The 24,295-nt window shown below is 43.9% G+C and overlaps 1 protein-coding gene across 4 annotated transcripts in view; it reads left to right on the plus strand.

The window, feature by feature from the left end:
* KAT14 (lysine acetyltransferase 14) overlaps positions 1–24,295 on the plus strand; it is a 65,719-nt gene that overhangs the window by 9,215 nt on the left and 32,209 nt on the right. For 3 of the 4 annotated variants that reach the window (XM_067707317.1, XM_067707315.1, XM_067707318.1), the window contains 3 exons: positions 13,226–13,407; positions 14,993–15,412; positions 15,527–16,092. In XM_067707317.1, coding sequence (XP_067563418.1) covers positions 13,226–13,407; positions 14,993–15,412; positions 15,527–16,092 — 1,168 coding nt within the window. The remainder of the gene's footprint in view (positions 1–13,225; positions 13,408–14,992; positions 15,413–15,526; positions 16,093–24,295) is intronic. The other variant, XM_067707316.1, reaches the window with a different exon arrangement.

A 24,295-nucleotide genomic window follows, 5' to 3' on the forward strand; every position in this document is an offset into this window, starting at 1 on the left:
TGTATTGATATGTAATTGACATACAGCACTTGTATGAGTTTAAGGTGTACAGCATAATGATTTGACTTACATACATCATGAAATGATGACCACAAAGTTTAATGAACATCCATCATCTCATATAGATATAAAATTAAATAAATAGAAAAAAATTTTTTTCCTGTGATAAGACCTCTTAGGATTTACTCTCGACAGCTTTCCTGTATAACATTCAGCAGTGTTAATTATATTTATCACGTTGTACAGTACATCCTTAGTACTTATTTATCTTATAATGGGACGTTTATCCCCCCACCTCTGGAAAATCTGATGTCTTTTTCTATGAGTTTGTTTTTGAAGTATAATTGATCTACAACCTACATTTGTTTCTGTTACACAACACAGTGATTCAGTATTTCCATATGTTTCAAAATGATCACCATGGTACGTCTAGTTACCATACGTTACCATACAAAGATACTACATAATTATTGACTGTTTTTCCTACATTATACATTTTATACCTGTGACTTATTTATTTTGCAACTGGAAGTTTGTACTTCTTAATTTCCCTCACCTATTTCTACCCTCTCCCCACTCTCCTCCCCTCTTGCAAGCACCTGTTTGTTCTCTGTATCTGTGACTGTTGCTGTTCTGTTATGTTTCTTCATTTGTTTCTTTTTTCGGCTTCCACATAACTGAAATCATACAGTATTTGTCTTTCTCTGACTTATTTCACATAATACCCTTAGCATAATACCCTCTAGGTCCATACATGTTGTCACAGATGGCAAGATTTCATTCTTTTTTATAGCTGAATAATATCCAATTGTGTATGTGTGTGTATCACATCTTTTTTTTTCACATCTTTATTGGAGTATTATTGCTTTACAATGTTATGTAAGTTTCAGCTCTATAACAAAGTGAATCAGCTATATGTATACATATATCCCCATATCCCCTCCCTCTTGCGTCTCCCTCCCACCCCTCTAGGTGGTCACAAAGCACTGAGCTGATCTCCCTGTGCTATGCAGCTGCTTCCTGCTAGCTATCTATTTTACATTTGAGAGTGTATATATGTCAGTGCTACTCTCTCACTTCATCCCAGCTTCCCGTTCCCACTCCCCGTGTCCTCAAGTCCATTCTCTACGTCTGCGTCTTTATTCCTGTCCTGCCTCTAGGTTCATCAGAACCTTTTTTTTTTTTTTGGATTCCATATATATGTGTTAGCATACGGTATTTGTTTTTCTCTTTCTGACTTACTTCACTCTGTATGACAGACTCTAGGTCCGTCTACCTCACTACAAATAACTCAGTTTCATTTCTTCTTAAGGCTGAGTAACCATTGTATATCTGTGCCACATCTTCTTTATCCATTTATCTGTCAGTGGACATTTAGGTTGCTTCCATATCCTGGCTACTGTAAATAGTGCTGCAGTGAACATTGTGGTACATGACTCTTTTTGAATTATGGTTTTCTCAGAGTATATGCCCAGTAGTAGGATTGCTGGGTCAAATAGTAGTTCTACTTTTAGTTTTTTAAGGAACTTCCATACTGTTCTCCGTAGTGGTTGTATCAATTTACATTCCCACCAACAGTGCAAGAGGGTTCCATTTCCTCCACACCCTCTCCAGCATTTATTGTTTGTAGATTTTTTGGTGATGGCCATTCTGACCGGTGTGAGGTGATACCTCATTGTAGTTTTGATTTGCATTTCTCTAATGATTAGTGATGTTGAGCATCCTTTCATGTGTTTGTTGGCAATCTATATCTTCTTTGGAGAAATGTCTGTTTAGATCTTCTGCCTATTTTTGGATTGGGTTGTTTGTTTTTTTTGATATTGACTTGCATGAGCTGCTTGTATATTTTGGAGGTTAATCCTTTGTCAGTTGCTTCGTTTGCAAATATTTTCTCCCATTCTGAGGGTTGTCTTTTGGTCTTGTTTATGGTTTCCTTTGCTGTGCAAAAGCTTTTAAGTTTCATTAGGTCCCATTTGTTTGTTTTTATTTCTATTTCTCTAGGAGGTGGGTCAAAAAGGATCTTGCTGTGATTTATGTCAAAGAGTGTTCTTCCTATGTTTTCCTCTAAGAGTTTTTTTTTTAATTAATTAATTTATTTATTTTTGGCTGTGTTGGGTCTTTGTTACTGCATGTGGGCTTTCTCTGGTTGCAGTAAGAGGGGGCTACGCTTCATTGCAGTGCACGGGCTTCTCATTTCAGTGGCTTCTCGTTGAGCATGGGCTCTAGGGTGTGTGGGTTTCAGTAGTTGTGGCTCGCGGGCTGTAGAGCGCACGCTCAGTAGTTGTGGCACACGGGCTTAGTTGCTCCATGGCATGTGGGATCTTGCCTGACCAGGGCTCGAACCCGTGTCTCCTGCATTGGCAGGCAGATTCTTAACAACTGTGCCACCAGGGAAGTCCCTTCTAAGAGTTTTTTACTGTCTGGCCATACATTTCGGTCTTTAATTCATTTTGAGTTTATTTTCGTGTATGGTGTTAGGAAGTGTTCTAATTTCATTCTTTTACATGTAGCTGTCCAGTTTTCCCAGCACCATTTACTGAAGAGGCTGTCTTTTCGCCATTGTATGTTTTTGCCTCCTTTATCAAAGATAAGATGACCATAGGTGCGTGGGTGTATCTTTGGGCTTTCTGTCTTGTTCCATTGATCTATATTTCTGTTTTTGTGCCAGTACCATACTGTCTTGATTACTGTAGCTTTGTAGTATAGTCTGAAGTCAGGGAGGCTGATTCCTCCAGCTCTGTTTTTCTTTCTCAAGATTGCTTTGGCCATTTGGGGTCTTTTGTATTTCCATACAAATTGTAAAATTTTTTTGTTCTAGTTCTGTGAAAAATACCATTGGTAGTTTGATAGGGATTGCATTGAATCTGTAGATTGCTTTGGGCCGTATAGTCATTTTCACAGCGTTGATTCTTCCAATCCAAGAACATGGTATATCTCTCCATCTGTTTGTATTGTCTTTGATTTCTTTTATCAGTGTCTTATAGTTTTCTGCATATAGGCCTTTCTCCTTAGGTAGGTTTATCTCTAGGTATTTTATTCTTTTTGTTGCAATGGTAAGTGGGAGTGTTTCCTTAATTTCTCTCTCAAATTTTTCAATGTTATTGTATAGGAATGTGAGAGATTTCTGTGCATTAATTTTGTATCCTGCTACTTTACCAAATTCATTGATTAGCTCTAGTAGTTTTCTGGTAGCATCTTTAGGATTCTCTATGTATAGTATCATGTTATCTACAAACAGTGACAGTTTTACTTCTTTTCCAATTTTTATTCCTTTTATTTCTTTTTCTTCTCTGATTGCCGTGGCTAAAATTTCCAAAACTATGTTGAATAATAGTGGTGAGAATGGACATCCTTGTCTTGTTCCTGATCTCAGAGGAAATGGTTTCAGTTTTTCACCATTGAGAACGATGTTGGCTGTGGGTCTGTCATATATGGCCTTTATTATGTTGAGATAGGTTCCCTCTGTGCCCACTGTCTGGAGAGTTTTTATCATAAACGGATGTTGAATTTTGTCGAAAGCTTTTTCTGCATCTATTGAGATGATCATATGGTTTTTCTCCTTCAGTATGTTAATGTGGTGTATCACATTGTTTGATTTGTGTATATTGAAGAATCCTTGCATTCCTGGGATAAACCCCACTTGATCATGGTGTATGATCCTTTTAATGTGCTGTTGGATTCTGTTTGCTAGTGTTTTGTTGAGGATTTTTGCATCTATGTTCATCAGTGATATTGGCCCGTAGTTTTCTTTTTTTGTGATATCTTTGTATGGTTTTGGTATCAGGGTGATGGTGGCCTAGTAGAATGAGTTTGGGAGTGTTACTCCCTCTGCTATATTTTGGAAGAGTTTGAGAAGGGTAGGTGTTAGCTCTTCTCTAAATGTTTGATAGAATTAGCCTGTGAAGCCGTCTGGTCCTGGACTTTTGTTTGTTGGAAGATTTTTAATCCCAATTTCAGTGCTTGTGATTGGTCTGTTCATATTTTCTATTTCTTCCTGGTTCACTCTTGGAAGGTAGTACTTTTCTAAGAATTTGTCCATTTCTTCCAGGTTGTCCATGTTATTGGCATATAGTTGCTTGTGGTAGTCTCTCATGATCCTTTGTATTTCTGCAGTGTCAGTTGTTACTTCTCCTTTTTCATTCTAATTCTGTTGATTTGCGTCTTCTCCCTTTTTTTCTTGATGAGTCTGGCTAATGGTTTATCAATATTTTGTTTATTTTCTCAAATAACCAGCTTTTAGTTTTATTGATCTTTGCTATTGTTTCCTTCATTTCTTTTTCATCTATTTCTGATCTGATCTTTATGATTTCTTTCCTTCTGCTAACTTTGGGGTTTTTTTGTTCTTTCTCTTATTGCTTTAGGAGTAAGTTTAGGTTGTTTATTTGAGAGTTTTCTTGTTTCTTCAGGTAGGATTGTATTGCTATAAACTTCCCTCTTAGAACTGCTTTTGCTGCATCCCATAGGTTTTGGGTCATCGTATTTTCATTGTCATTTGTTTCTAGGTATTTTTAAACTTCCTCTTTGATTTCTTCAGTGATTCTTGGTTATTTAGTAGTGTATTGTTTAGCCTCCATGTGTTTGTATTTTTTACAGTTCTTTTTCCTGTAATTGATATCTAGTCTCATAATGTTGTGGTTGGAAAAGATACTTGATACAATTTCAGTTTTCTTAAATTTACTGAGGCTTGATTCGTGACCCAAGATATGATCTATCCTGGAGAATGTTTCATGTGCACTTGAGAAGAAAGTGTATTCTGTTTTTGGGTCGAATGTCCTATAAATAACAATTAAAACTATCTGGTCTGATGTGTCATTTAAAGCTTGTGTTTCCTTATTTATTTTCATTTTGGATGATCTGTCCATTCGTGAAAGTGGGGTGTTAAAGGCCCCTACTATTATTGTGTTACTGTCGATTTCCCTTTTTATGGCTGTTAGCATTTGCCTTATGTATCGAGGTGCTCCTATGCTGGGTGCATAAATATTTACAATTGTTATATCTTCTTCTTGGATTGATCCCTTGATCATTATGTAGTGTCCTTCTTTGTCTCTTTATTTTAAAGTCTGTTTTTTCTGATGTGAGTATTGCTACTCCAGCTTTCTTTTTTTTTTTTTTTGCAGTAGGCGGGCCTCTCACTGCTGTGGCCTCTCCCATTGCAGAGCACAGGCTCCGGACACACAGGCTCAGCGGCCATGGCTCATGGGCCCAACCGCTCTGCGGCATGTAGGATCTTCCCGGACCGGGGCACGAACCCATGTCCCCTGCATTGGCAGGCGGACTCTCAACCCCTGCGCCACTAGGGAAGCCCACTCCAGCTTCCTTTTGATTTCCATTTGCATGGAATATCTTTTTCTGTCCCCTCATTTTCAGTCTGTACGTGTCCCTAGGTCTGAAGTGGGTCTCTTGTAGGCAGCATCTATACGGGTCTTGTTTTTGTATCCATTCAGCCAATCTGTCTTTTGGTTGGAGCATTTAATCCATTTACATTTAAGGTAATTATCGATATGTATGTTCCCATTACCATTTTTTTAATTGTTTTGGGTTTGTTTTTGTAGGTCTTTTCCTTCTCTTTTGTTTCCTGCCTAGAGAAGTTCCTTTAGCTTTTGTTGTAAAACTGGTTTGGTGGTGCTGAATTCTCTTAACTTATGCTTGTCTTCAAAGTTTTAATTTTGGGCTTCCCTGGTGGCGCAGCGGTTGGGAATCCACCTGCCGGTGCAGGGGACACGGGTTCGCGCCCCGGTCCGGGAAGACCCCACATGCCACGGAGCAGCTGGGCCCGTGAGCCATGGCCGCTGAGCCTGCGTGTCCAGAGCCTGTGCTCCGCAATGGGAGAGGCCACAACAGTGAGAGGCCCGCGTACCGCAAAAAAAAAAAAAAGTTTTAATTTGTGTGTCGAATCTGAATGAGATCCTTGCTGGGTACAGTAATCTTGGTTGTAGGTTTTTCCTTTTCATCACTTTAAATACGTCCTGCCACTCCCTTCTGGCTTGCAGAGTTTCTGCCGAAAGATCAGCTGTTAACCTTATGGGGATTCCCTTGTATGTTATTTGTTGCTTTTCCCTTGCTGCTTTTAATATTTTTTCTTTTCATTTAATTTTTGATAGTTTGATTAATATGTCTTTTGGCGTGTTTCTCCTTGGACTTATCCTGTATGGGACTCTGCGCTTCTTGGATTTGAGTGACTATTTCCTTTGCCACGTAAGGGAAGTTTTCGACTATAATCTCTTCAGATGTTTTCTCAGACTCTTTCTTTTTCTCTTCTTCTTCTGGGACCTCTATAATTCGAATGTTGGTGCATTTAATGTTTTCCTAGAGGGCTCTGAGACTGTTCTCAATTCTTTTCATTCTTTTTTCTTTATTCTGCTCTGTGGCAGTTATTTCCATTATTCTCCATTCTTCTGCTTCAGTTTTTCTGCTATTGATTCCTTCTAGAGAATTTTTAATTTCATTTATTGTGTTGTTCATCACTGTTTGTTTGCTCTTCAGTTCTTCTAGGTCCTTGTTAAACGTTTCTTGAATTTTCTCCATTCGATTTCCGAGATTTTGGATCATCTTTACTATCATTACTCTGAATTCTTTTTCAGGTAGACTGCCTATTTCCTCTTCATTTGTTAGGTCTGCTGGGTTTTTACCTTGCTCCTTCATCTGCTGCATAGTTCTCTGTTCTCTCATTTTGTTTAACTTACTGTGTTTGGGGTCTCCTTTTTGCAGGCTGCAGGTTCGTAGTTCGTCTTATTTCTGGCGTCTGCCCCCAGTGGGTGAGGTTGGTTCAATGGCTTGGGTATGCTTCCTGGTGGGCGGGACTGGTGCCTGTGTTCTGGTGGGTGGGGCTGGATCTTGTTGCTCTTTGGGCAGGGCCTCATCCGGTGGTGTGTTTTGGGGTGTCTATGAACTTAGTATGACTTTAGGCAGCCTCTCTGCTAATGGGTGGGGTTGTGTTCCTGTCTTGCTAGTTGTTTAGTATGGGGCATCCAGCACTGGAGCTGAGTCTTAGTGTTGAGACAGAGATCTCTGGGAGAGCTCTCTCCAATTAATATTACATGGGGCCAGGAGGCCTCTGGTGGTCCAGTGTCCTGGACTCGGCTCTCCCACCTCGCAGGCTCCGGCCCGACACCCGGCCGGAGCACCAAGACCCTGCCAGCTTCACAGCACAGAAGAAAAGGAAGAAAGAAAAAAATTAAAAACAGAGCCCCCAAACAAATGGTAAAAGCAAAACTAAACAGACAAGGGACTTCCCTGGTGGTGCAGTGGTTAAGAATCTGCCTGCCAGTACAGGGGACGTGGGTTCGATCCCTGGTCTGGGAAGATCCCACGTGCCACAGAGCAACTAAGCCTGTGCGCCACAAGTACTGAGCCTGCGCTCTAGAACCCACAAGCCACAACTACTGAGCTCACGCCCAACAGCTACTGAAGCCCATGCCCTTAGAGCCCGTGCTCTGCAATAAGAGAAGCCACCATGTACTGCAATGAAGAGTAGCCCCTGCTCACCACAACTAGAGAAAGCCCGCACACAGCAACAAAGACCCAACACAGCCAAAAAATAAAAAATAACAGACAAAATCACACAAAGAAACATACACACACATACACACACACACACACATACTCACAAAGAGAGAACAAAAAAAAAGGAAGATAGCAACCAAACCAATAAACCCACCAATGAAAACAAGCACTAAAATCTAAACTAAGAGAAACAGAACACCAAAAACTAATCAAATGCAGAAAGCAAACCCCAAGACTGCAGTAGCTCCCAAAGTCCACCGCCTCAGTTTTGGGAACATTTGTTGTCTCTTCATGCATGTATTCCACAGATGCAGGGTTTATCAAGCCGATTGAGGGGATTTACTCCACTGCTCCTGAGGTTGCATGGAGAAATTTCCCTTTCTCTTCTTTGTTCGCACAGCTCCTGGGGTTCAGCTTTGGTTTTGGTCCCACCTCTGCGTGTAGGCTGCCCTCAGGCCTCTGTTCCCTGCCCAGACAGGAGGGTGTTAAAGTAGCAGCTGATTAGGGCTCTCTTGCTCACTCAAGCCAGGGAGAGGGAGGGAGGGGTACGGTAGTCATAATTGGAACATGGGACGTGCCTGTGGCAGCAGAGACCAGCATGATGTTGCAACAGCCTGAGGCATGCCATGTGCTCTCCCAGGGAAGTTGGCCCTGGATCACAGGACCCTGGCAGTGGCCTGCTGCACAGACTCCTGGAGGGGTGTGGGTAGTGACCTGCACTCGCACACAGGATTCTTGGTGGCAGTGGCAGCAGCGGTAGTGGTCCATGCCTGTCTCTGGGGTGTGAGATGATAGCTGTGGCTTGCACCCATCTCTGGAGCTCGCTTGGGTGGTGCTCTGCTGTCTGTGGGCACACAGAGCAAGAAGCCCTTCTCCTTGTGCACTCTGAAATTATGATCTCTTGCCTCTCCAGCAGGTCCAGACTTTTTCCTGGTCTCCCTCCTGGCTAGCTGTGGCGCACTGGCCCCCTTCAGGTTGTCTTCACGCAGCCAACCCTAGTCCTCTCCCTGAGGTCTGACCTCCAAAGCCCAAGCCTCAACTCCCAGCTCCCACCCGCCCCAATGGGTGAGCAGACAGGCTTCTCAGGCTGGTGAGTGCTGGTTGGCACTGATCCTCTGTGTGGGAATCTCTGCTTTTCCCTCTGCACCCCTGTTGCTGTGCTCTCCTCTGTGGCTCCGAAGCTTCCCCCCTCCACCACCCGCAGTCTCCGCCTGCGAAGGGGCTTCCTAGTATGTGGAAACTTTTCCTCCTTCACATCTCCCTCCCAGAGGCGAAGGTCCTGTCCCTATTCTTTTGTCTCTTGTTTTTTCTTTTGCCCTACCCAGGTATGTGGGGATTTTCTTGGCTTTTGGGAAGTCTGAGGTCTTATGCCAGCATTCAGTTGGTGTTCTGTAGGAGTTGTTCCACATGTAATTGTTTTTTTGACGTATTTGTGGGGAGGAAGGTGATCTCCACGTCTTACTCCTCCACCACCTTGAAGGTCTCCCCCTCATATCTTCTTTATCCTTTTATCTATTGATGGGCACTTGGGTTGCTTCCGTGTCTTGGCTATTGTAAATAATGCTGCAGTGAACATAGGGGTGCATATATCTGTTCAAATTAGTGTTTTGTTTTCTTCGGGTAAGTACCCAGGAGTGGAATTGCTAGATCATATGGTAGTTCTGTTTTTAATTTTCTGAGGACCCTCCATACTGTTTTGCATTGGCTGCACCAATTTACATTCCCACCAGTAGTGCACAAGGGTTCCCTTTTCTCTACATCCTCACCAATATTTGTTATTTGTTGTCTTTTTAATCATAGCCATTCTCACAGGTGTGAGGTGGTAGCTCATTGTGATTTTGATTTGCATGTCCCTGATGATTAGTGATGCTGAGCATCTTTTCATGTACCTGTTAGCCATCTGTATGTCTTATTTGGAAAAATGTCTTTTCAGATCTTCTGCCCATGTTTTAATCGGATTGTTCATTTTTTTGATGTTAAACTATGAGTTTTTTGTGAGGCCTCTTTCTTGATCAAAAAGGGAGACTGTGTTAGTGAGAATTTAAAGCAACTAATTTTCTCCTTGATCTAACCAGAGGAGTGAAAGAGAATTAAAAATTACGCTGTGACTCCTTGGCACTCAGTTTCCTGCCTCAGTGCTGTCCTTCCCTTTGGGAACTCTGCTTTAAGCATCAGTGATTGGAAAAGCCCCGAAACCACTCACCTGAGGTGGTCTCCAGTGCTCAGATGTGTCCATGTATGAAAACACAGACTCACTGCCTCCGCAATTAAACATTTCTCATAGCTGCTAAAGATTTAGTCTGCTATCCATGGAGCATACTTTAAAATTCTTAATGTTAACCATTTCTCATTTGCCATAGGATCTGAGAGAATAGTGTACTGTATAGTGAAGTTTTAAATTTGAATACATTTTCTTTCAGATCTTATATGTCCTTAATATTTTATTAAGGTTTAAATGTATAAAGGTTTATTAAGGGCTAACCTAAATAACTTTGTGTACCTATTGTAGAAGCAAGTTAAAAAGTACACAAAAGCTTAATTACTACAGTTTAATTGCTATTTTATATGTGGTCATTTAATCTGGTTTTACAGTCCTGGCCTTGAATTTTTCCCAAAGTTATAATTTTGATTAGTGAAGAATAGTTTGGATATTTTTTCTATTACCATATTTCATTGATTTTAAGATAAACAGTTTTTCACACTTTGACATCTCTGACAGCTGGATATATCTTAGAAGTGATGGTGTATCATAGCTTACTTGATAGCTAGTTTTCCTTCTTGTACACAAAACGGTGTGTCTTAAAGTCAGTGGACCTTATGTTTGATGAAATATGATAAAACACATTCATAGTATTTAAAATTAAAAATATTATACAGGCATGTCTCAGAGATGTTGCAGGTTCAGTTCCAGACTGCTGTTGTAAAGTAAATATCACAATAAAGTGAGTCACGTGAATTTTTGATTTCCCACTGCATATAAAAGTTATGTTCACATTATGCTGTAGTCTGTTAAGTATGCATAGCATTATTTTTAAAAAAGCAGTGTACACACCTTAATTATAAAATACTTAGGCTTCCCTGGTGGCTCAGTGGTTAAGAATTCGCTTGCCAATGCAGGGGACACGGGTTTGAGCCCTGGTCTGGGAAGATCCCACATGCCGCGGAGCAACTAAGGCTGTGCACCACAACTACTGAGCCTGTGCTCTAGAACTCGCAAGCCGCAACTACTGAAGCCTGCATGCCTAGAGCCTGTGCTCTGCAACAAGAGAAGCCACCGCAATGAGAAGCCCGTGCACTGCAACAAAGAATAGACCCCGCTCGCTGCAACTAGAGAAAGCCCACACACAGCAACAAAGACCCAACTCAGCCAAAAATAAAAAATAAATGAAAAAAAATACTTTATTGCTAAAAGATGCTAACCATAGTCTGGACTTCAGCAAGTTGTAGGAGTAACATCAGAAGTCACCGATCACAGATCACCATAACAAATACAATAATAATGGAAAACTTTGAAATACTACAAGATCTAAAATATGACACACAGACATGAAGTGAGCAGATGTTTTTGGAAAAATGGCACCGATAGACTTGCTTGATTCAGGGTTACCACAAACCTTCAGTTTTTAAAAAACACAGTATCTGTGAAGTGCAGTAACATGAGCTATGCCTGTATGATGAGGGTTCTGGGAAGATGGCAGAGTGGGAAGCACCAGAAATCTGTCTGCCCACCTAGGTAGCAGTTGCATTGGCAGAATCCAGTGTAACTTTATTGGAACTCTGGAGTCAGCTGAAGGCTTGCAACTTCCAGAGGAAGCCTTGGACCATAAATTACAATCAGCGTTGGCCAGTTTTAACTGTGGCAGACAGCCATGCACATATTCCTGTAGCAGCTTGCATACAGTATGGGATCCGGGGTGGACACAAAGGACGCTGTCCTCCAAATATCATATCTGTGCTGATCACTGACTGCTGCTTCTGATCACAGAGGTGCTGATAAAGGCGTGGGCGGCCTTTGTTGTTGCACCTCCTCCATTGTTGCAAGCCCCTCCCCGTCTGGCTGAGGTGACTTTAAAGGGACTTATAGGGCTGGCACCTACCTCCCCACTTTCACTTTCCTCTTTGTCCCCTTTTTGGAGCCAGACGTTGAAGACTAAGACATTCAAAAGCACCCACATATACAGGGGAATTAGCCACCCTGCATGTCCGGGGGAGGCACAGGCTTAGACATGGACTGAGAGGACCTTGAGTTTCTGCTCCGGCTGATCTTTGGCACAGAGACAGCCTGCAGCTGTCAAAAACCAGTAAACCCCGGGGAAGGAGGAGAGTCTGGTGTCCAGAGTTAACACATTATTAGATTCAAATGTCCACTGTCCAACAAAACACAAGGAATACAAAGAACAAGGAAAGTATGGCCCATTCAAAGGAAAAAAATAAACTAACAGAAATTGCCCCTGAAAAAGACCTAATGGTGGACTTACTGGACAAAGACTTTAAAGAGCTGTCTTAGAGATGCCCAGAGAACTAAAGGAAGAGGTGGAGAACATCAGGGAAGCGATGTATGGACAAAACAGAAATATCAATAAAGAGATAAGAAGTCCTGGAGCTGAAAAGTACAATAACTGAAATGGAAAGTTCACCAGAGGGATTCAAAGCCAAATAGGACAATGGGAAGAAAAGTGAACAGATCCCAAGGGGCCTGTGGGACAGTGTTGGGCAGTGTAAGAAAGCAAGTGGGATGGGTTCGTTCTGGTCAGACCGCTGGGCAACAGGAGGGGGGCCTGGAAAGGTCAGAACGAGGTGAGACCTCGTTCTGCTCTGACCCACAATGCTGGGGGTCATTCTCCTGTCTCAGATATGTGGTCATGCCTTTATAAAGTTTTTTTGTTTTTTGTGGGGTTCTTTTGGTTTGTATTTTTCTAGTACATCTCTGTTCCTAAGGATACTTTTTTCTCTTGCCTCCCTAGCAGTATTTTTCATCTGTTAGACTGACTTTCTTATGAAGAACTGTTCTTTAGGATTTCCGGTCATTGATTTATGTTTCCAAGGTGGAAATAGAACAGTTTCCTTAAAAATCACTTTTAACAGGAACCTGAATAGTTGACATTTTACATATCATTTAAAATTTTTGTTGTATACACTGTTGTGTAGTTATTTTGAAACGCTTGCTGTATTTTGGGGGGGTTTGGTCAGAGTTGGTAATTCCCCCAAGGTTCAACTCTGTGTTTGTGGGACATACCATATAGTTTTATTCCTACTCTACTATGCGAAGGCAAGTAGCAGACTGAGGGATGCATCCTCCTCCATGGGTAAAATGAACTGTTTACCAGGGCTAATGACTCTCCTGCTTTCTTTCCTGAGAGTTGTGTTTAACTCATACATAAAAGCAGCTCAAGTTAAATAAAATTAGCCTGTAGAACTCCATAATCATGGATAAGAAGTGTTTTATGAGCTTTGTTTGAATTAACTTCATTTAATCGCCACAGCAGTCTTGCACATTCTATTATCCTAATTTTAAAGATGAAGAAACTGAGGCAGCTAGAAGGTGGTGGAGCTGGGATTTGAAGCCACGCAGCACCCCGAGCCTCTCCCTTATCCATTGTGCTCTGTTCCTTCAAAGAGGGGAAGTTCCATAGCCTATCACAGACTTGGAGGCAGAGACTGCACTGTCTATGTAAGGATAGAGTTGAAAAGCCAATAATTTTTAAATTCTTGGACTCTCCAGGAAAAAGACCTCCACCTGGTGGAGCACGGTGGCGGGCTGCCTTAGCGTGGGGAGCCCCATGTACTTCCGCTCGGGAGCTCAGGAATTTGGAGAACCGGGATGGTGGAAGCTCGTCCACAACAGGCCCCCTACCCTGAAACCCGAGGGAGAGAAGCTGTCCATCTCCACTCTGAAAGTGAAAGGTACTGTCGTGAGCTGAGAGGTGCCAGTGTAGACAATCCGCTTTGACCAGGCATGGAGCCCTTGCCTCCCCGGAGCTGCTCTGCCCCACAGTTTTATTCTAACACAGTTTTTTATGTCGTAAATAAATATTATACAAAAAATGTTTTATAACTGCCTAATCAAGTTACCAGTTTAATAAATTTCCTTTAGTATCTGAAAGGTTCTCTATTTTCAATCTGTTTATTTATGGTTTTAATCTTTTTAGTATGGAAAATTTTAAATATACAAATGTGAAGTAATATAGTGAAGTAATATAGCGAATCCCCTGGTACCTTTGTCTTTACTTCAGCAGTTAACACTGGCAATCTTGGTTTTTTTGTTTTTTTGTTTTAAATATTTATTTATTTATTAGGCTGTGTTGGGTCTTAGTTGCGGGTCTTAGTTCCTCCTCAGCATGTGGGATCTTAGTTCCCCAACCAGGGATCAAACCCTCGTCCCCTGCATTGGAAGGCGGATTCTTAACCACTGAACCACCTGGGACGTCCCAATCTCATTTTATCTTGGCCCCTGGGTCCTTTCTCTCAACCCTCCACACATCCCCACCCTCAGATTATTTAGAAGCAACTTCCAGGCATCAGCACTTCCTTCTTAAATATTTCATGATTTATCTCTTATCCATAAGGACTCTCTTTTGTAGCCTAACCATAATGCCATTTTCACACTTGTAAAAAATTAACAGTAGCTCCTTATATCACACATTGATCTGATTTTTTTATCTGAAAAATTTTTAATGACCTTTTAAAGTTTTCAAAATATAATTGGAAACAAATCTCATAGCATTGAAGGTGTAAAGTCTGAAAGTTCCCCACATGCCCACCCTGCCTGCAGATTCACTCCAGCGGAGCCACTGCTGTCTCTTGTGAAGCTTTCAGAAGTCCTCTCTGCATATTGAAGCATTTTTTTTTACTAAAAAAACCCCCATAAACTGATTCATACTATATTACTTGTTCTCCATTTTTTTCCCCACTTACCAGTATACATTGGACATCTTCCCATAACAGTACATGTAGATCTACCCTATTTTCTTTTATTTCATTGCATTCCATTGAATGGCTGTGTGATAATTTATTAAACCTTTATCCTGTTGATGGACATTTTGGTTATTTCTGTCCTTTTTTGGTATTTAAACAATACTGTAATTACACACATTTGCCAGTTTTTTGTGATAAATTCCTGGAAATAGGTTGCTGTATCAAAGGGCATATTTATTCAGAATTTTAATCATATTGCCAAATTACCCTCCAAAAAGTTGTAATAAAATTTATGCCCTATCAAAAAGGCATGAACTATCCATTTTCCCCCTACACTCTCTGAGCATTATCAAACTTTTAACGTTTACCAATTCCAGTAGGAGAAAGATGGTGCAGAAGTGTTTATGTTTGCATTATAATTCCTTTTTCCTGGTTAAGAGAAATCTAAATCTTAGTTTAGGGCATTCATTGAACATCTATCTCTTTCAAACATGGAAGTAGAGTCACAGTAAGGTAGAAGAAGAAGCTAACATTGAATAGCTATTAAAAAATTTAGATATTTATTCTTTTCCAGCAGCCTCGAAACCAACTTTAGATCCCATCATTACTGTCGAGGGACTTAGAAAGCGGGTGAGTCGGAATCCTGTGGAATCTGCCATGGAATTGAAAGAGAAAAGGTCTCGCACTCAGGAAGCGAAGGACATCCGGAGAGCCCAGAAAGAGGCGGCTGGCTTTCTTGACCGCAGCACCTCCTCGACACCTGTGAAGTTCATCAGCCGAGGACGTAGGCCGGATGTGATTCTGGAAAAAGGAGAAGTGATCGACTTCTCGTCCCTGAGCTCCTCCGACCGCACCCCGCTGACAAGCCCATCTCCTTCCCCGTCTCTGGATTTCTCTGCCCCTGGGACCCCTGCCTCTCACTCAGCCACGCCCAGCCTGCTCTCAGAAGCCGATCTGATTCCAGACGTGATGCCGCCACAAGCCTTGTTTCACGGTAAGACGGCCCGTCCTCGGGTCTCTTGGGTTGTGTGTGGCTCTGATGGCAGTGTGTGCGCTGTCCCTGTGGGCGGTGGGTCTGCATTCCCCTCCTGCTTTCTGCTCTGCGCAGATGACGATGAGATGGAAGGCGATGGTGTCATCGACCCTGGGATGGAGTACCTCCCACCCCCTCCTGGCTCGGCTGCCTCGGGGCCAGGGGTTGGAGGCAGGAAGAAGGTCAGAGCCCCTGAGCAGATCAAGCAGGAGGTGGAGAGTGAGGAGGAGAAGCCCGACAGGATGGACATCGACAGCGAGGACACAGACTCCAACACGTCCTTGCAAACAAGGGCTCGAGAGAAAAGGAAGCCCGTGCTGGAGAAGGACCGGAAGCCCAAAGGGCCCAGGTTCACCCCTGTGAGCATCTACGAGGAGAAGCTGCTCCTCAAGCGGCTGGAAGCCTGTCCTGGGGCCGTGGCCATGACCCCGGAGGCCCGGCGGCTGAAGCGGAAGCTGATTGTCCGGCAGGCGAAGAGGGACCGGGGGCTGCCGCTCTTTGACCTGGATCAGGTTGTGAATGCCGCGCTTCTGTTAGTGGACGGGATTTATGGGGCCAAAGAAGGAGTTTCCAGGCTTCCAACTGGACAAGCCATGTATAGGACGACCTGTCAGGACTTCAGAATCCTTGACCGGTACCAGGTAAGTGTTGGCCTCGCTCTCCAGCTCCTGGGGCCACAGCTCCAAGGAGCACGTGGGCATGTGGAAGAAAACAGCAAGGGAGAGAGGTACAAAAATGGCTGGGCTGTATTTTTTTTTATTTGTCCAATATGAACATCCTTTCATACATCTGAGTTTGGATTTTTGTTTTCCTTTTGGGGATTCCAGAAGGAACCTAGATGTTTTCTTTGTATCTCTTAGTCCCTGAGGGTGGCTGTACATGGTTTGGGTCGTGGCTTTGATGGACAGGTTTGTTGAGGACATACAGCATACTGGACACTGAGCTGAGCAGGAGTGAAGTCACGTGGACATCTGTGTAGTTAGGTGACACCCTGCAGAAAGAGCAGCTGGGGTTAGTGTGGGTCAGCGTGGCCGGAGGATGCCTGTGTGTGAGCGCTCCCGGGAACAGTTGATTCCACCCAGAAGTGCTGGAATCCGTCTTCCCACGGCAGGAGCAAGGCGGCTTCTCTCCTGTATCTTTGGTGGAGTTTGCTACTAACCATCCTTTAACTGGTTTTGCTAATCTGATGGCTGTAAAATGAAGCCTTGTTTTTTATTTACATTTCTTTGATGACAGGTGAAGTTAAACATTTTTCCTGTTTCCTAGTTGTTTGTGAATTGCCTGTTTGGACTCTTTGCACATTTTCCTATCTGCTTCTTTGGACACTAGTGGGGTCCGGTCTTTGTTGCCAGTGTTCTGATATTACCTAGTGATGATTCCACATGTGGGGCTTTTCTTACCTGGGGCTGGGCCTTTGATCTGTGGGCCTTGCCATTTGAAATGCTCCTTCTTTTTTTTTTTTTTTTTTAAATAATATTTATTTATTTATTTGGCTGCATTGGGTCTTAGTTGTGGCACGTGGGATCTTCTTTGCGACATGCAGGATCTTTAGTTATGATATGCTTGATCTAGTTCCCTGACCAGGGATTGAACCCAGGCCCCCTGCATAGAGAGTGCAGAGTCTTAGCCACTGGACCACCAGGGAAGTCCCTGAAACGCTCCTTCTTGAGTTCTGGAATTTCCTAGCTTCTGTTTTCTCTGGTTTGTCTCTTTAGAGCACCCCTCTTGTTTGGATATTGGACACTCTAGACCAGAGATTTGCAAGCCTTTTCCGTAAAGGGTCAGATAGTAAGTAGCTGCGGCTTTGCAGGCCAGCCCTGCTGTGCAGTGTGAGAGCAGCGTACATGATACATGATGAATGGGCGTCGCTGTATGCCAATAACATGTATTTACAAAAGCAGGCTGGATTTGGCCTGTGGGGTCTGTAGTTTGCCAAAGACCCTTGCTGTAGCTGGATCCCCTTAATTTTCTTTATTTCCCTATTTCCCAGCTTTCCTTTCCTGGGAAGTAGTAACCTGCCTGCCTACATCCTAGAAGCCTCATAGGGAGGACCAGGAGCTGACCACGCCATTGTTAAACTTCACCTGAATTTCCCTGTTTTCAGGACAGAGCTTCCACCCTTGGCTGCCTCAGAATCTCTTTGGAGCCGCCAGAGTCTAGCCTGCCTTAGGTTTTGGCTCTCCTGGTCTTAGTCACTTGCCAGTTACTCATATGCTTTCATTGCTGTCATCTGCTCACCTCTTCTTTGTGCTCATAGGTTTGTCTTTTTAATCCCTATACTTAATTTTTAAAAGTGTGAAATGCGTCGTACCCATAGAAGAATGCATAGAACATATGGATATAATTTAGAGGTTAATAAGATAAATAACTATGAATCTAGCTCCTGGGTTAAGACACAGGGCATTAAAAACACTTTAAAGATCCTTCTGGGCACTGCTTGCTCCCCCCAGAGGGAGCTACTTTCTGACTTTCAGTGTTAATCATTCCTCTGCCTTTTTAACGTCTTTATCCCTAAACAATGTACTTTTAGTTGTTTTTTTGTTTGTTTATTTGTTTTGCAAACTAAGTAGGAAGCACAGATGGAGCTGTGCAAGGAAATTGCTGCTATTAGATGAAGGCTTCCAGGAGAAGATAAGCTTTACGGGCTTTTTGGGTCACTGATGTAGATTGAATTGTGTCCCCAAAAGTCTATATTGAAGTCCTGACCCCTGATGCCAGTGAATGTGACCTCATGTGGAGATAGGGCCTTTGTAGGTATAAGTAGTTAAGCTGAGGTCACACTGGAGTAGGTTGGGCCCTTAACCCAGTGTGACTTCTGTCCTTACAAGAGGAGAGACACACAGGAGACATGCCATGTGATGACTGAGGCAGCTTTTACAGCTTTTAGAGTGATGTGTCTGCAGAGCTAAGGGGCAGCAAGCCTTGCCAGCCACGCCAGAAGCCAAGAGAAGGACATGGAATAGATTGCCACCCAGAGCTTCTGAGAGACCACGGCCCTGCTGGCACCTTGATGGCTGGCTTCTGGCCTCCAGAACAATGAGAGAAGGAATACATACATTTCTGTTGTTTAAGGCCCCCTGTTTGTGCAGTGTTGATACGGCAGCCTCAGGAAACTCGTCCAGTCGTGTTCTGGCTTCAGCTGCCGTGACGTGACCCCTTCCTGGGGAAGTCGGTGGCTAAGGTCGTTAAGGAGTCCTGGGAGTCTGAGCATCAGCAGGCTGCAGTGTGTACCAGGGAATGTGCGGAAATCTGGTCGGGGTTGCCGGGGGGTGGGTCCCGGGGGGGTGGGTCCCTGTCCTGCATCAGGGCTGCCGTGCTTCCCTCCAGCTTGTCAGAAGTCAGGGCGGTTATCTGTGGGGTAAGTGTCCTCCACTGACCCAGGGAGCCCGTGGAGGGAGCAGGGGAGCCTCACATGCGTTGTGAACCAAGCTAAGCACGGACAAGCCTCCTCAGGTTTACAAGACGGTCCCGTGGGGCAGAGGCTTAGTGACGGTAGCCTCAGGATGTCTGACCCTTGAGTCACACTTGTTGCTCTGCACTGGCCGCCATCGTGGTCCTGGCATCTCCCCTCGCCGGAGCCCCATCTTCCCCTCTGCTGGATTGAACCCCCTGTTTCCTGCTCCCCATCTTTACCTTTTCATAGGTTTACTCCCTTCTTTAGTGAAGCACATCCTAGTGGCTTCCAGAGGAAAGCTGCCCGGGAAGTAAACGTTGAGACCTTGTGTGTCTGAAAGGCCTTGAATTTAGAACCAGAATCCCCAGCTAGCGCTGGGTAAAGCTGAGCGCCAGCTTAACAGCAATACTGGAAGGAAGCCGGCAGTGGAGCAGTGCTTTCAGAGTCTTCGGGAAAGCTAGGTTGAACCGGGAATTCTAGGCCAGTCAGTCCTCTGCCAAGGACCCCCAGTATTACTTCCTTTAGGCCCTTAGGCCAGTCAGAGTCCCTGTAGAAGACTCCTCAGTCTCGGGACCCTCGTGGCCACCGGGAGAGGGGGGTCTCAGCCTTCAGCTGGTGCAGGCCTCACCCTTCAGTGCCACGTGAGCTGCCCGTCCGGAGCCTGGTTAGGCCTTCTGTAGATCTGGGCCCCAGACTCCTGTGGGAGGGCAGCCACCCTGCGGGTGGGAGAGGGGTTGGAGGTTTGGGGCCTTCCTGCTCCACCCACAGCTTTTACCTGCTCCTTAGTTTTTCCCATTTCCAGAGGAACCTGGTGCTGCCACCTACGTAATTTAGGAGGATTCTGCAGTACAGGTTGGGCCGGTTCTCATTTCACTGAAAGCCAGCTTGGGATTTTGGCTTTAAATCTGCTACTTTGTGTCCATCTGCTTCCCAGTTACTTTGGTTTCTTCTCCTGATCTTTTTGTTCTTGCCTGCTCGTCTTTTTTTTTTTTTTAAGTCTGTTTCTTGTAGTTGGGTTTTGGGAGGAAATAAAATTGGATGTTTGTGTTTAATCCCCCATCTTAACCTGGAATTTTAGTATCACTTTAATGCAGTTACATAGGGGAGCAGCCGTAAATGCATTTGTTCAATCCATTCTCTTTCTTGTCTTCTGATCAATATATTCATAGCTATAACTGTCTCTATGATATTTTAGCCATGACTCATGACCTTTGAAATGATGTGATTTTTTTATCCAGTCAGTACTTTGTGTTTCGTAATTTTTCTCAGCATTTCCTCTTTAACCCAAGAGTTATTTAGTGGTAAATAGCTCATAGTTTTCTTAGATACATGAGAATTTTTACAGTATCTTTTAGTAATTGATTTAATTTCTAGTCAAATTATATTTAATTTCTAGTCAAATTATCTAGTCAAATTAAATTTCTAGTCAAATTATGTCTAGTCAAAGAAAATAGTCTATTTGATGTTGAATCTTTTCTATAAAGAAAATTGTATGTTCTGTTTTTATTCTTTTTATAGGTCCTAACTTAAGACATGTATTGATTTTTCTCTATTAATTTTTTAATATGATCATGTGCTCTTCACCCTGCAAACAAAAAAATGCCTTTGCGTGCTCTCCTTTGCCTTTTTTCTTTTGTGTTGCTTGTTTAGGTACCAGTAAATCTCACTAAAGTATTCACTCAGTCTCACTTCCCATTGCTTCTTCTGGGTTAACTTCTTGCTAGAGTACTTCCTCTGATAGTTCTTTAAAATACGGTCTTTTTGAGGTTAATTTTTTTTTTTTTTTTTTTTGCTGTACGCGGGCCTCTCACTGTTGTGGCCTCTTCCGTTGTGGAGCACAGGCTCCGGACATGCAGGCTCAGCAGCCATGGCTCACGGGCCTAGCCGCTCTGCGGCATGTGGGATCTTCCTGGACCGGGGCACGAACCCGTGTCCCCTGCATCGGCAGGCGGACTCTCAACCACTGCGCCACCAGGGAAGCCCTGAGGTTAATTTTTAAACCAGTATGCCTCAGAAGATCTTCACTTCATTCTTGCATTTAAATGCTAACATAGTTGGATATAAAATTGTCATTTTTTCTTTTAACGTTTTAGCATTATTACTCCATCATCGTCTTGCTGTAGTGTCGTTCCTGGAGCCACAATGTCAGGCTTACTCTTGTTTCTTTGTAGGTGGCCTCCTTTTTTATTGTCCCATGTCCTGGTAGCTTTCCGATTTTTCCCTTTGTTTTTGATCTTGACTTGTGTTCATGCGTTTCCAGTGTTTTTTGCTCTCATTTATCTTGCTTGGCACCTCTTCTTTTTCAGTTACACGTGTCTGACATGCTTCTTGGCGTTTATCCTCCTTATTCTATGAGCTCCTTGGGACTGTGGTTTTGATTTGGTGTCTCATTAACTTGAGGAAATTCTCAGTTGTTATTGCTTCAGGTGTTTCTTCTTTTTCCTCCTTCTGCTATTCCCATTATGCATATATTACACCTTTTGTAGTTGTACCACAGTTTTTGGATATTCTGTTCCGTTCTGTCTTTCTTCCCTTTGCTTTTCAGTTTTGGCAGCTTTTCTGTTGACATGTCCTCAAGCTCAGGAAGTCTTTCCTCAGCCACGTCCGGTCTCCCAGTGAGCCCATCAAAGCCGTTCTTCATTTCTGCTACAGTGGTTTTAATCTTAACATTTCTTTTTTATTCTTTCTTAGAAATTCCATCTCTGCTTAGATTACCCATCTGTTCTTTCATGACCTCTACTTTGTTCATTAGAGCCCTTAACGTGCTAATCATAGTTATTCCCAGTTCAGTAATTCCAACATCTCTGCCATATCTGAGTCTGGTTCTGATGCTTCTGTCTCTTCAAACAGTGTTTTTGCCTTTTAGCTTGCCTTGTAATTGACAGCCAAGGATGGTGTCCTGGGTACAAGGCACTGTGGGAATAGGCCATTAGTGATGTGGTGGGGAGGTGTTCTACAGTCCTCGGATTGGTCCTCAGTCTCTAAGTGAGCGTGTGCCCCTGGGCTGAGACTCCACAAGGGCTTCTCAGTTTTCCTCCCCTGTTAGGTGGGACAGGGTGGCTAGAGGGGGCAGGGGCTGGCTATTCCCTTCCCTCAGGTAGGTTAGGCTCTGGCAGAATAGTTTCGCCCGAGGGCAGCCTTGTTAAGGAGCACAGATACCCTGACAGTTCAAAATGAGCTACTGCCAATGGCAGCAGGAGGGGATTTTTCTTTGATCTTCACAGTGAGCACCTGGTAGAGCCTCCTAGAGGTAAAACTCACGCAAGTGCGGGGCCTCCCTGGTCTCTGTTCTCTCAGACTTGTCCCCGCTGAGCCTCCAGCAGTTCATCGATTGCAGGTAAGGTTTTCCCCTCCCGGCACTGCTTCCCGAGGCTTCTTACTCCAGTAGGTTGTGAACCTCTGTATCCACTTGTCTGTCTCCAGTCTGTGAGGCAACGGTTTGCCCTGTGACCTTACTTCTCTGATGGGTCGGAGAAGAGTTGATTTTCAGCTTGTGCAGCCTTTTCCTTGTTATGGCGGAGTGAGGACTTCCGAGCTCCTTACATGCAGGACTGGAACCCGAAGGGGAACTCATGCTTCTTTATTTTGGGAAATTCCTCATCATGCTCTTTAAATACATTCCTCCTTTATTTTTTTCCTCCCCTTCTGGACTCCTAATATGAATGTTGACGCCATTACTTCTTTATCTCTTCATTTGGTTTTTTGAAGAGACCTATCCTTAACATTGTTTGTTGAGTGCTTACAGGCAGACCTCAGAGATGTTTCGGGTTCAGTTCCAGACCACTTCATTAAAGCAAATATTGCAACAGAGAGAGTCACGTGAATATTTTGGTTTCCCAATGCATGTAAAAGTTATGTTTAGTCTAACAAGTGTGTAATAGTATTATCTCTAAAAATCCAATATATATCCCTTAATTAAAAGATCCTGTATTCCTGGGGCTCCCCTGGAGGTGCAGTGGTCAAGAATCTGCCTGCCAATGCAGGGGACACGGGTTCAAGCCGTGGTGCAGGGCTAAGCCTGTGCGCCACAACAACTGAAGCCCGTGTGCCTAGAGCCCGTGCTCTGCAAGAAGAGAAGCCACCGCAGTGAGAAGCCTGCGCACCGCAACAAAGAGTAACCCCTGCTTGCCACAAATAGAGAAAAGCCTTCATGCCGCAACGAAGACCCAATGCAGCCAAAAATAAAAATAAATGAAAGAAATAAATTTATTCTTTTTTTAAAAAGATACTTTATTCCTAAAAAATACTAACCATCATGTGAGCCTTCAGTGAATTGTAATCTTTTTGCTGGTGGAGAGTCTTGCCTTGATGTTGATGGCTGTGGACTGATCATAGTGACTGTGGCAGTTTCTTAAAATCAGTAAACAGTGAAGTCTGCCTTATTGATTGACCCTTCCTTTCATGAACAATTCCTCTGTAGCATGAAGTGCTGTTGGATAGCATTTTATCCACAGTTAGAACTTCTTTCAAAATTGGAGTCAGTCGTCTTAAACCCTTGCAGCTGCTGCTTTGTCAACTAAGTTGCAATATTCTAAGTCCTTTGTTGTCATTTCAACAGTTTTCACAGCACCTTCACCAGGAGTAGATTCTAGAGTAGTGTTCCAGGCAGAAGCTGAGGATGTTTAAACTGGTGTGGAAGCAAGGGAGAGGAAAGGGGTGGGGACTGTGTGCATCCAGGTCTTTCATAGACCTCACCTTCCCATTTAACCTGATGCTGTTTCATGGGCTCAGGGGCTGCTGTAATCTCTGCTGCATTACAAACCAGCCCCAAACTTAGTGGCTTAAAACAGTAACTATTGGGCTTCCCTGGTGGCGCAGTGGTTGGGAGTCCGCCTGCCGATGCAGGGGACACGGGTTCGTGCCCCGGTCCGGGAAGATCCCACATGCCGCGAAGCGGCTGGGCCCGTGAGCCATGGCTGCTGAGCCTGCGCGTCCGGAGCCTGTGCTCCGCAACGGGAGAGGCCACAACAGTGAGAGGCCCGTGTACCACACACACAAAAAAAACAGTAACTATTTAATTCTTCTTCTGAGTCTGTGGGTTGACTGGCTCAGCTGGGTGTTCTTCTCCTTCATGTGCTGAAGGAAGGGGCACCCTGTGGCTCCACTCAGCTGGGAGCTGGGTCCTCCAGAGCCTGTCTCCGTGTGGCCGCCAGCCCTTCAGTGGTTGCGCCTGGGCACCGTGGCAGCTGGGCTCGAGGAGGGAGGAAGTGGAAGCCGCCGGCTCCCTTATGGCCTGGGCTCAGAAGTCCCAGAATGTTACTTTATGCCATGTTCTGACTGGTCCAGCCTGTCCCAGGCTCGCCAGATTCCAGGGGAGGGGACATTGGCTCCGCCTTTCCATATGGGGAGACACTTGTACCTTCAGGCACAGGAGGAAGCATTGGGCCATATTTGGAAACTGTATACCACAACTTTGAATTTCACTTTGAAATGCAAAGTCCTGGAAGAAT

The sequence above is a fragment of the Pseudorca crassidens genome, chromosome 15 (genome assembly GCF_039906515.1).
Source record: "Pseudorca crassidens isolate mPseCra1 chromosome 15, mPseCra1.hap1, whole genome shotgun sequence".
NCBI classification, from domain to species: domain Eukaryota; kingdom Metazoa; phylum Chordata; class Mammalia; order Artiodactyla; family Delphinidae; genus Pseudorca; species Pseudorca crassidens.